This window comes from Pseudonaja textilis, chromosome 17 (assembly GCF_049901715.1).
Source record: "Pseudonaja textilis isolate UNSWEBS1 chromosome 17, rPseTex1.2, whole genome shotgun sequence".
NCBI classification, from domain to species: Eukaryota; Metazoa; Chordata; class Lepidosauria; order Squamata; family Elapidae; genus Pseudonaja; species Pseudonaja textilis.
This window is the reverse complement of record NC_142006.1, coordinates 539,955-552,134: the sequence shown is the minus strand read 5'-3', so window position 1 is coordinate 552,134 and position 12,180 is coordinate 539,955. Positions and strand designations below refer to the sequence as shown.

General features: G+C 58.6%; 1 protein-coding gene across 2 annotated transcripts in view; it reads right to left on the bottom strand.

Moving 5' to 3' along the window:
* Window positions 1-12,180, bottom strand: part of RXRA (retinoid X receptor alpha) — a 95,371-nt gene that overhangs the window by 22,287 nt on the left and 60,904 nt on the right. For both annotated transcript variants that reach the window (XM_026719189.2, XM_026719188.2), the window contains exons 2-4: window positions 11,327-11,574; window positions 4,582-4,732; window positions 3,909-4,088 (exon numbers count right to left, since the gene is read on the bottom strand). In XM_026719189.2, the coding sequence (XP_026574974.1) occupies window positions 3,909-4,088; window positions 4,582-4,732; window positions 11,327-11,574 (579 nt within the window). The remainder of the gene's footprint in view (window positions 1-3,908; window positions 4,089-4,581; window positions 4,733-11,326; window positions 11,575-12,180) is intronic.

Sequence of the window (12,180 nt, the reverse complement as noted above, 5' to 3'; positions counted from 1 at the left end):
ACACCCAGGCCGAATTTCTATGCAATTTCTGGAAGCCCCCGGAAGCCTCGTAGAAGGAAGCCCTCCTCCCCAGCCAGCCACAGGACCTGGAGAAGCGCAAACCATCGCTCTGGCCTTGAGCTCTGCTTGAGCTTGGAGAGCAGCAGCAGCAGCAGCCACAGCGAGGATGATGGGACCCGGAACACAAGGAGGGAGTGGCATTCGTCTCACCCGGAGGGAAGGTGACTCAAGGGCAGGTTGCCCAGTGGGGGAGTTGCGCAGGCACAATCATGGCATCGCTACCTCTTCTGTGGAGCCGTGTGGCTTCCGTGGAGAGCTGTCCAAGGGACCGTGTCTTTGGTGATTCTGGCTGATGCCCAGATGGCATGCGAGCAGCCTGGGTGCTACTTCACACAGCTTGGGCTGGACCCATTCCTCCAGAGTCCATCACACAGTCCAACAGTGAAGAAGCTTCTGGAATGCCACCGCCCAGAGGCTAGATCCCTGCCGGGATTGGCTACTTAAGGCCGTTTAAAGGCTTTGCCCACAAACAGAGCAGCATTAATGCTCCCAGCAGCCCTGGTCAGCATTTCCTGCCCTCTTAAAAAAGGCCCCAATTCAACGGGCCCCATCTCCCACAGGCCACTGCACAGAAATCCCCATCCTGAACCTGGACCTAGGCCTGGATATGGCCCAGGTGAGGTCACACCACCCCTGCAGAGTGCCAGGGGGCAGCCTGGGCCTGCAGGATCCTGGACGGGTGCCAAGGGAGCCTTGAGCAGCTTTGGCTGAAAAAACCACCTGGCTCCCACCTGGAGGAGGAAGACCCAGTTTGGGTGACTTGGGCACCAGCCACCCAAAGACCGCAGGGAGCTCGGCCTTCCTGCCCGTATCTGCCTGAGGGGTCTGGCAGGTCCTGTTGGGCCCACAGCTCTCCTTCTCTGGCGACTTCCGCCCTCCCCGGGCAGCAGTGGGGGCTGCTGCTGGTTCGGGATGGTTCTAGCTAACCGGTACGAGCAACCGTCTTTTGCAGCTCGGCTGATTCGCGCAGCACAGTGGATTACCACGCCTCAGCTGTTCTACTTACTGGGGAAGGCTAGAAGGTGAGCTGGAGAGAGGTTCAAATGGGGGTTGATTGAATGCTGCGCATGCGCCCATAGAACCGGTTGTTAAACTGCTTGCAGCTCCACCAACGCTGGGCAGCCTCAGCCTGCAACAAGCTGCCTCTTTGCTAGCCATGGGGAGGATGCTCAGAGGCCAAGCCTCTTAATTACATCACGTGGAAGTGATTTAAAACCCAGACCTTGGCTGTAATTTTACCTCTGATGTTCCAGTTAGGTAGCTGAAGGCACCCTGAGCCATTAAAAGAAGTCGGTGGCTTCCTACGGCTTAAACAATTAAACAAGGGAAGGTCAAGACCTCTTTTCCACCCCCAACCTTAACTGGCAAGGAAAGCTATCAGAGGGCAAGGGCGGCCTGGCTAGAGACCCCGGGAGCAGGGGTCTCCAACCTTGGCTACTTTAAGCCTGGCGGACGTCAACGCCCAGAATCTGGAAGGTGAAGTCCACCAGGCTTAAAGTTGCCAAGGTTGGAGACCCCTGCCCAGGAGGGTGGGCTCCGAGGGAGCTGGCAGCCATGGGTGTGTACTGGGGGGCGGGGGGTGGGCACCCAACGTTGCATGCCTTCCCCGGAAGACGAAGGGCACTGCGTGGCCCCAGGGCTGAGCCCAAGGCAGGAAGCAACGACCTGCTCTCTGAACCAAACCCCACAAGATCCCGAACGGAGGCCGCCATTCCTCTGCACCTCCTTCCAAACAAAGGGGCAGGAAGCAAGGGAGACCCCCAGCCCCCCCACCCCACCCCCCATCTCTTCGTAGGGCCATTATGATCACACACACACACACACACACACACACCCCACACCCACGTTTTGTTTCTGAACAGTTGACTGCCTTTTTATTTACCACGATTCCTACTTCCGGTGAAGGAAATGAAAAATTGCTCCCGAGAACAGCTTGCTGGGCAGACGGTTCTGTTTTACCTGAGCCTGATGCAGGTAAGGAAGGGTGCTGTCCGGAGGGAACCTCCCCTTGCAGAGGCAGACTATCTTGAAGAGGGGTTGCCGGAGAACAGCGGGGGCATTCCTCTCCTCTCCTCTCCTCTCCTGCCTGGGATGTCTCTTGCTTCTGGGGTCTTTGCTCCAGAAGTGAAGCCACCTGCCACCCCAGGTGATTGCCCCACACCTGCAAGGGGGGGACTGCCAGGGCTCGCTGCTGCCCCAAAAGGCAGGCGGGGTTCCCAGAGGAGCCCTCTCGCCCCAATTCCAGTTTTCTCTTGGGGTTCACCCTGTCAGAGTATATTCATGAACAGGAATGGAGAATGGTAACAAGGTCAGACAATGAGTAGGCCTTGCAACTAAGTCAGCCAATGAGGACTGTTTGGAAACTGAAACTGCAAGGAGCCTAGGGGTGGCTCCATATTAAGCTCTGTTGAGCTCTGAGTCTGCCTGTTGAAGATGACGCTGTTTCTCTCCTCTGCTGTGTGTCTTGCTTGCCTGTTGACCTAAAGTGAAACTGAGCTCTCGAGTTGCTGCTGTTCTGCCCTGAACCTGTAACGGGTCTGCTTCTGTTTGAGTTTGCTCCATTTACTTTGTGTGTTTATAAAGAAGTTCAATGAATCTTCTGCCATCTGTGTTTACTTTTCTGGCACTGAAATTACACTGCAAAACTCTGAACACCCCCCCACCCCCCATCTGAATGGTCTCCTATTTCCCACCCCTGCGCCCCAGTCAGAAATTCTGGAAGTGGCCATGGGGAGAGGAGGAATGTCCCATAGGGTGGGGGAAGCGGACAAGGGCTGCAGGAATCGGGACCACCCCAAGCCCAGGAGACAGGCAGGTGCCAGTTGACTTGACTGGCACTAGGCGACAGTGCAACCAGGGCCAGCCAGAGGAGGGGGCTGCTTCCTGGGTAGCTTTCAAGGAGGACGTGAAGAGGAGAAAAGACGGCGCCAAAATTGGAATCCCAAAGTATGAAACCCACTTCATCACAATCTCAGGCAGACTTATATATATATATATAAAACCCCTAAGTGTCTAGTCCTTATGATCACATCGGAGTATTTCAAGGAGAATGGGAGGGACCCCAAAAGGCTACGTCCTCTGGTCATGGGATGGACGCTGGGGCAAAATGAAATCGTGGAGAGAAGTAGAGTTGTGAGGAGTAAAACGAGGGGTGGGAATTGTTTTGCATGAAGCTGGCAATGAACTCTGCTGTTCCTGGCCCCCTTTCCTGAGAAGGCAGGGTCCTTTCCCTCACAGTCCTGGGTCAAGCATGGCAGTTCTGACCTGCACGTGACCAAGAATGGAGTGGCCAGCCTGGACTCCCCTCCATCAAACTGCACCGGGATGAACCAGCCACCAAGGACACCTGGCCCGGGAGCCGAGTGAGAAACTGTACCGAGACCCTGCCAAAATAGCTAAGCGGTTCCCCAAAACCTCTGAGCAGCCTGCTCCTGGATACCAGTGAAAGGGACAAAGGGGGAAGGCCGTGGAAAGGGGAAAAGTGTAACCGTGATGCGGGAATATTCCGGTCTAGCCTGGCTTTCACTGCAACCACTAATCCTCAGCAAAAGAACCTGCCACTTCAAGCAACTGGAGTCGAGGGTCTTTCCTGCCTAGGGATCCTGAGTGGAGCAGGCCTGACAGTTACACCAAGCCACACACAAGCGAAGAACAAGGCAACGCCTGAGCAAAGGGGGTGGTGGGGCTTGACTAGTTCTGCACGGTCGATGGATAAATGTGAAAACCATACAATTGTCCCGTTGAGAGGAAGTTGGTCTAGAGGACCTCCAAATCCCCTTCTAATCTAGCCCTTCCATTCCTTCCCAGTTATGACCGCCCTTCCACGGCCTGAGCTCTCCGGGCCTCACCTTCCCTCTTCATGCCCATCGCCAGGCACTTCTGGTAGCGGCAGTACTGGCACCGGTTCCGCTGGCGCTTGTCGATCAGGCAATCCTTGTTGTCCCGGCAAGTGTAGGTCAGGTCCTTCCGCACCGTCCGCTTGAAGAAGCCCTTGCAGCCCTCGCAGCTGTACACCCCGTAATGCTTGCCTGAAGGGTGCGGGAGAAGACAGGCAGGGCTGGTAGGGGCGGAAGGAGGCCCCGCTTGGCACCAGGGCCCGGTGGGAAGGGAGGCGGGACGGGACGGGCGGGGCGAGTGGAACGGCTGCCTCCAAGAAACGTATTGCTTCAGCCCCTGGCTGGCCCTCTGGTGCAGGGGGGGCAAGTGCCAGCCTGTTCCTTTCTCAGAGGAGCCCTCTTGCCACCCAGGAAGGTTAAGGGGACAGGAGTGACATCCACACAGAGGGAGGGCACCGCCAGCCTCTCTCTCTGCCCCAGAATCTGGGGAGGGGGGGGGAAAGGGAGAGATTCAGCTGCCCATCTTGGCATTCCCCCAGGCAGGAAGAGCTTGGGGCCTTTTGTGACGCCACTTGTGGGAAACGCCCCCCCCCCCTGCCAAGCGGGCAGCCAAGGACCAACTGGGAGCAGAGACCTGGGCAGGGCAGTTAGATGCCGGCTAGCAACAGGGCGAGGTTGGCATTACCTGAGGAGCGGTCTCCGCAGATGGCGCAGATGTGCTTGGTGAAGGCGGGCATGGCGGAGGAAGAGTGCATTGGCACTTTGAGTACCCCATTGAGGCCCAGGGGGGGCTTGATGTCTTCTGTGCTGCTCACGGGGTTCAGCGGGGAGTTGAGCTGGGGGGGGGGGGAAGAAAGGGAGGCTGTGATTAGAAACCCTGAAACCCAAAATCTCCTCGGGGCTCCTGTCCCCGTGCTGGGCAGGGTTGACCCCCACCCCCTTCCCCATTTCAGGAGCCAGCGGGCCAGCCTGAACGGCAGCGCAGAAAAAGCCCACCTCAGAAGGGAGGCAAAAGCTTCACACACACACACAAACACACACACACACACACACACACACACACACGTCCCTGGAGGAGTGACTTCTGAATGGGCTACGGCTGGGGTGGGGCACCCATTTCATTTTGCTCGTGCAAATTGGAGAGGGCGGATGCCTCCTGCCAATTCTGCGCTGGCCCCATTCTTCCTTTTCCTGAGGCCTGTTGGCAGTTGGCAACTTTTCAAGAGCTTTCTTCTAATAGCAATAGCCCTTATACTTATACGCCTCTTCACAGTGCTCTCTAGCCCTCTCTAGCCGCTATTTACAGAGTCAGCCTCTTTCCCCCAACAATCTGGGTCCTCATAATTTTACCCACCCCAGAAGGACGGGAGGCTGAGTCAACCTGGAGCCTGGTGGGATTCGAACTGCCAAACTGCAGGCAGCCGGCAGGCAGCAGGAGGAGCCTGCAGTCCTGCCCTCTGAGCACTGAGCCACCGAGGCTCTAAGGTGTTTCTGCATCGCCACGTTCACCTTTTGCCCAAGGAATTTCCCCAGATCCAACGGGTCTCGTGAGCCTTTTTTCACGGCCCGCTTCTCCCTCGGAAAATGCCGCCCTCAGCAGAACCTGATCTCCTGGCTCCTGTGCCTGTTTGGGAAGTGAGACTCGGTTCCTTCCTTCCTGCCACAGAAGAGGAAGGGAAACGCCTCGGCCTGCCGGGCTAGGCCCCCTCCCCGGCCCCCTCCTGCGCCAGCCCCTCCTCTGCCCGGGCCAAGGGGAGACCTCCTGACTGGGCTGCTCCCCTTCTCCCTCCCCTTCTCCCCATCACATGAAACCAACACCGCCGGCAGATGAAGCTAAAAGAGCTGGCAGACTTCCCCCTTTTGAGTAGGTTTGCATGAAATCTTCTTGACTTCGCTCAGCAACATGGATCCCATTTCTACGAAAACGCAACTTCTGGGTGTTTTATTGGGCTTGTTCCATTTCTCTATCCATTCCCAGGGCAGCTGGCCTGATCGTTCCTCCATAGCTGGCCTGCCTCTCTTGTCCCGCCTGGGCCCACCTCGGGCGACAGGCTGCCCGGAGGGCCCCCCATTAAACCCCAGACCTGGGCTGCGCGCGCGCACGTGCACGTGCACACGCACACACACCCCACTCCCATGGCTGGCAGTGCAGACGGGGAGCTCCTGGCTGGGGGTTCTGGGCTGGGTCCAGAAGCAGCTGCATGGCCCGGTGCCGGGACAGAAAGGCTGCGGTGGGGAGGGGGAGGCACGGCAGTCGCCGTGAGAGTCCGAGTGGACAACCAGCTAAATAGGAGCCGGCAGCGGCAGCCACCGAAGCCAACGCAGTCCTAAGCTGCGTCAACCGAGGGCAACGTGCCTCCCTGGCCGCTGGGTGGCACCAAGGTGGGTGGGGCCCTTGTGGGCAGCCGTTCTTGGGAAGAGCCCATGGCCGCTCTTCCTGAGGCCGCTTCCTCCTGCGAAACTCCCCGCTCGCTCAGCTCCGCTGCCCGAGAGACGGGGGCGTTTGTGCCAGGGCCAAAGCCCAGTTCCTTCCTCCCCTGTCTGGGGATCAGGAGGCTGGCAGGAAGGGGCACCCAGCAGCAGCACATTGTTCCAGCGAGGGGAGTCGGTGTGGATCTTGAAGCCGCCTTTCAGGTCTCAGGAGAGAACCAATAAATCTCAAGACCTTTTAGAAACAATTCAGTATTCTGAGGTATTAGATCCCCATTAAAGCCCAGAGCAACTGTCTTTATTAACCTTCGAACCCCCACCAGGCATTTGTTATGCCTGCAACACAGAACTCCCCCCCTCCACTAAAACCGGGGGGGTGTCTCCTCACCCTCTGCATGCCAGGCCCAGAGAGTCTGTAGGGTGAAGAGCTTCTGGTCTGGGGGAGGAGGGGGAGGATGGGACTCTGGCCAGTGAGGGTATCCCCATTTCTACCCTCCCTGCATCTGTCACCCCACAAAAGTTCCCAGGAAGGAAGGAAGGCCTTTCGGGGAAGGGGCGAAGGGGGCTTGGGGAAATGGTGCACTGGAGGAGACAGAGAAGGACACGGGGGGGGGGGAGGAGCAGCGTTTCTGCCCAACTTGCCTTGGTGCTCCCTGGAGCAGCTGCTGAGTCAGAGCCTCTGGAGGGGACACCCCCACAACCGCAAGGGGTTCCCCTTTTGGCCCAGCCTGGCGCCACTTTGCTTCCTTCCTCCCCGCCCACCAGGCGCCAGCAGCCTTCCTCTCCCACTCGTGCCACGTGCCCAGGGCGAGGACTCAGTGGGGGCCCCTAGCAGCCATCCATCCCACCAGCATGGCCCAGGGCAAGGAACCACTTCTGCCCACCACACAGCTCCATACCGCCAGAAGTTGGGCGTCCAACTCGACTGGAGTGCACACCCAGGGACACCCAGAGGCCCGGAGACCAAGGCCAGGCTCCGGGTGAGCCTCCACTGCCAGCTGCTCTTCGCCCCTGGTGAGGAAGGGGTAAAACCACCCCCACCCCGGTAACCCTCTGCTCTTCCAGCAGGGGACCCAGGCAACAATGGGGAGACCCTTCCTGGGCGGTGGGGATCTTCCACTTGGGAGCCCTGGCTCACTCCAAGGCAACCGAAGGGCCTCCGGAGCAGCCAGGGAAAGTCCTAGGACAGTGTTGGTGAAACCTTTCTGTACCAAGTGCCGAAACGGGAGAGCGCATGTGTGCACGCACATGCACATCAGCGTCCAGTTTCTAGCAAGCATGCACACGCGAAGACCAGCTGCACCAGAAACTGGAAGACCAGGTGACCAACACGCATGTGCATGTAGGAAACTGGAAGATCACCTTACTGGCTGCTCTCCCGGCGCTTCCGCACATGTTAAGACCAGCTGGCCGGTTCGCCAGAACCGGAAGAGCAGCGGGAGACGGCTGGCATTTCCCGAGAGGTGGCTCTGCGTGCCACTTCTGGCACGTGTGGCACAAATTCGCCATCCCAGCTAGGAGGCTGCACTGCAATAGACCCTGCACAGAGACCCCCCACCCACTTCTGGGGAAGACCTTCTCCAGCAGCCTAACGAAGCAGGGAGGGGGCTGGGGGAGCCCCCCTCTCCAGCAGGCATTTCCCTCTCAGGGTGAGGCGGATGCGAGGTGCTCACATGTGGGGTGCGGGGGACAGGCAGCCCACCCTCTAGGGAAGGTGCGGAGGGGACTGGACGCCAGAAAGCCCAGCGTTACGGCTGGCCGAGAGGACCTCCCTAGGATAGACATACTCGGGGTCTCTGGTTTGGCCTCTTCGGGTGCAGCAGCTCCTGAAGGTTCCCCTGCGATGGGCCCTTTCTGACTTGGCCCCCAGCTGACCCTCCTGAGGAAAAAAGCCCCCTCCAGAAAGAAGCCCCGAGGAGAGGCCCTTGCCCACACAGGGGTCTCCAGCCAGAAGGGAGGAAGCAAAGAAGACCCACAGGGAAAGGTGCCCCCCCCACCCCATCCCCCCAGGCCCACGGATGGACGCCTTGCTCAAAGGAACCAACGCTGGAAGGAGCCACGGCAGGCGGAGGCCCAATATCTAGATGCAGCCCTAACATCCACAGGACGACTGTGGACTGGTTTGGGCAGTAAAAGCCACGGACGGGACGCTGAGCTCCACAGGCTGGCATCTCCAAGGCCGGTGCCAGTCAGTCTGGCCGCGCATGACTGGTACCTGAACCCTCCGGGCTCCATCCGGTGTCCCTGAGCCTCCTCAGCGGGGATTATCTGGAACCTCCTTCTGGGTTACGTGTTTGTTTGTTTAAGCGTATCGGCTGCCCGACTCCGGGAGACAATTGGCCAAACAAGTGCGATTGCATGTGGCCCCGTTTCCTTTACTCGCTGCAAAGTTCTTTAGAAAGGAGAGGAAGCCTCTTTCTGGCCAGTAATGGGGGGCTGGGGGGGAAATGGCAGCAAGGGGGCAGGGAGGGAGCAGTGGCGCTGCGTAGACAGGCTGGGAACGGAGCCAGCAGCCTCTGAGGAAAGCAGCCCGGGAGAGAAGAGAGTCCGCTCGCTTAGCAGAACTGGGACGTTATTCTGCAGGACGACGCCCGTTGCAAAGGGAAAAGGTATCGGACAGAGATGTGCACGTGACAGGGGTCTCAACCTTGGCCACTTTAAGCCTGGCGGACTTCAACTCCCAGAATTCCCCATTTGGAGTAGTTTGCAGAACCGGCCAATCCCACCTCTGACTGGAGATTTCGCGGCCTCCTTTCCCCTGCCACGCCCACCAAGCCACGCCCACAGAACCGGTAGTGAAGACATTGGCATCCCACCCCTGGGGGGGGGGACACCCCTGATGGGCAGCGCTCCCCCTCCTGACCTCACAGACTCAAGCTGAACTGGAGCCCCTGGGGAGGGGTGACTTTCTGCCCTCCCCCCCAAATCGGACCCTGGGGAGCAGCTCCTGCCTCCCGCTCAGTTTCTCCTCTAGGGAAGGGAAGGGAAGGGAAAGTCCATGACAAACCGAGAGCCAATCGCTGGGCTTCTCTGGCCCCCAGCCATTGGCTGAACTCCTGTGATGTCACAGCAGGCTCAGAAGCCCCCCAGGCCAGGCACATCCTCCCAATCACACAACAGCACTCCATTAAACGTCTCCCCCCACCCCCGGCCACTTTTTCAGGGGCTTAAGGACATGCCCCCGGCTTCCTCCTTCTTGTGCCACAGTCGCCTTTCAGGGCGGACCAAGGTGGAGGGTGGATTGAATGCAGCAACCCCCAAAAGTCACTCCTGCCCCCACTGCCACGCAGGCCACCTGGGAAAGCCTTCTGTGCATGCTCAGAAGCCACCTGCCCTTCAGAGCCTGTAGGGGCTTCTCCCTCCAGAAGGGCACAGAAAATAGTGGGGGGGGGGTGTGCGATATAGGGCACAACCCCCCATGGCTCTCCAGGCTCCTTGCGGCAAGCGGAGACCCCACTTGCAGGGAGAGGGGCACTCAGCCTGCAGGCCGCCGCTCCCTTGTGCCCCCTGGCCTCCACCCTTGCCAGCCCTCTGGGAATCTGGCTGAGGCCCAGGGCCTGGGCAGCAGCCGGAAGCAGCAGTCCAGGCGGCTGCAGCAACGTTTGGGGGGGGTTGAACCGTGTCCTCCGGGCCTCCCCCGCTGGGTCACCCCCTCCCCTCCTCCCCTGCCTGGGTGGGCAAAGGGGAGCCCAGCTCCAGGACAGGTAACAGGTGGCACCTGGCTCGGCTCGGCTCTCCCTCTTTCTATGCAGCCTCTGCGGGGCAGGGCTTCTGCCCTGGAAGACTCACCCCCAGGTCTGCCTAGCCAGCAGGGCCGGCTCCATCCCAGGGGAGGAAAGCCCCCCCCACACCTGCACCTTCCAGGGTAGCCCACACCCCTTGAGCCCCTCCCTTGCTCAGGGGGAGGCCAAAGGGCTTAGCCTGGGCGTTGGGCACCATTCATCGTCTTTCAACAAGAGCACATTTTCTCTGAAGCAGCACAGCGGACACACACACGCACACACCTGCAGCAAAGCCCCCAGACAAGGCGGTCTCCTCTGCAGTGGGGTGCAGAGGCAGAGAGAGAGAGAGAGAGAGATGGTGCCAGATGGGTCTGGCTATAACCCCACCACCACCACACACACACACAACGCTCCATGTGCCACTTGGGGGGGAAAGCAGCCCCAGGAAGGGCCCCCAGTCCTCCGACGGGCAGCAATGGGGCCTGTTTCTTCTTATTCCCTGCATGTTTGCCCAAGAACCGCCCTGTTACGTGCCCTGCAGTTCTTAATATTTAATACTTTCCTCAGGAAATCTACACCAAAAAGACAGGAAGGGGTCCCCTCCCTTTCCCACCCCAACCGGGGCACGAAGGTGCAGGAGAGGGATGAGGTGGCAGGTGGAACCTGGAGCGAAAGTGGGGTGCTCAGCCCCCCCCACACACAGCCGTCAGAACAGCCCCCTCGGGGCTAAAGGGGAGTTAACTAAACGGCGTCTAAGGTAAAGGGGGGGGGGTACGTCAAATGGGCAATTGGGGAAATCTTTTGAATTGCTTGAACTGGGACGGACGTTTTCAAATGATCATTTAAGAATATGCCACGAAATTGCAAACCTGACAGATAAAAGTATGACGTTTAATGAATAAGGAAGATAAAAGAATTATTTAAAGTTAAAAGAATTAGGTCAAGAAATGAATAGAAAAAATATATATAATAAGTTCGAGAAAAGTATTTGAGACAGAAAATATGCAACGTAATGATAGGATACGAAATTAAATGTGAAAGATGAATATGTAACTAAGGTCACGTTTGTAGGAAAATGTAGAAAAACACCTTTTTTGGTGAACAGCACGATTCCAGGTTGGAATCGTGCTGTTCACCAAAAAAGGTGTTTTTGAAATGTGAAAAAATAAAAAACTTTTTACAAAAAAGAAAAAAAAAAGAACAGCCCCTCGGAAGACCCCCCTCCAAATCCCCCCCTCGGGCCCCCCCCCCACCTGAGCCAGAGGGCCGGGGACTCACCTGCGGGCTGCCAGCTCCGTATCCGAGGCCGGGGGTGGAGGGTCCAGACATGGGGTGAGGCCCCATCGGGGAGCTGATGACGGAGAAGGGGGGCCCCATGCCGTTGATGGGCGAGTGGAGCTGGCTGGGCGACCCCAAGGAGCCTCCGAGGCTGGGTCCCATGGAGGGGTGGAGGGCAGGTGTGCCCATATGGCTTCCCCGGCCGGTGGGAGAACTTAAGGAGGTCGAATTCACCTGGGCGGAAAAATCTGTCAAGCAAAGAAAGGAAGCGAGTTGAGAGAGGGGGCCGTTTCCAGGGCTGCCCCCTCCCGACCCCAAAGGAAGGAAGGGAGAAGAGTCCTTGACCTGTCGGAGAGGCCGGATTTTAGAACTGGGGAGACGCGCTCAGGGCAGCAACTGGCTCCCTAATCAACAATGTCACGAGAACAGAGGTGGGATTCAGTTGGCTCGGATCGGTTCTGGAGAACCGGTAGCAGAACTGTTGAGTAGTTTGGAGAACCGGCCCATCCCACCTCTGACTGGCCCCGCCAGCCCCACCTCTTCTCTGCCTCCCATTGAGTCCCAGCTGATCGGCTGGGTCTCCTTCGGTTGCCCTGCACAGGAGAACGGAGCTGGAAAGCAGGTTAGTAGGGGTAGGCTGGGTCTCCTTCGGTTGCCCTGCCCAGGAGAACGGAGCTGGAAAGCAGGTTAGTAGGGGTAGGCTGGGTCTCCTTCGGTTGCCCTGCACAGGAGAACGGAGCTGGAAAGCAGGTTAGTAGGGGTAGGCTGGGTCTCCTTCGGTTGCCCTGCCCAGGAGAACGGAGCTGGAAAGCAGGTTAGTAGGGGTAGGCTGGGTCTCCTTCGGTTGCCCTGCC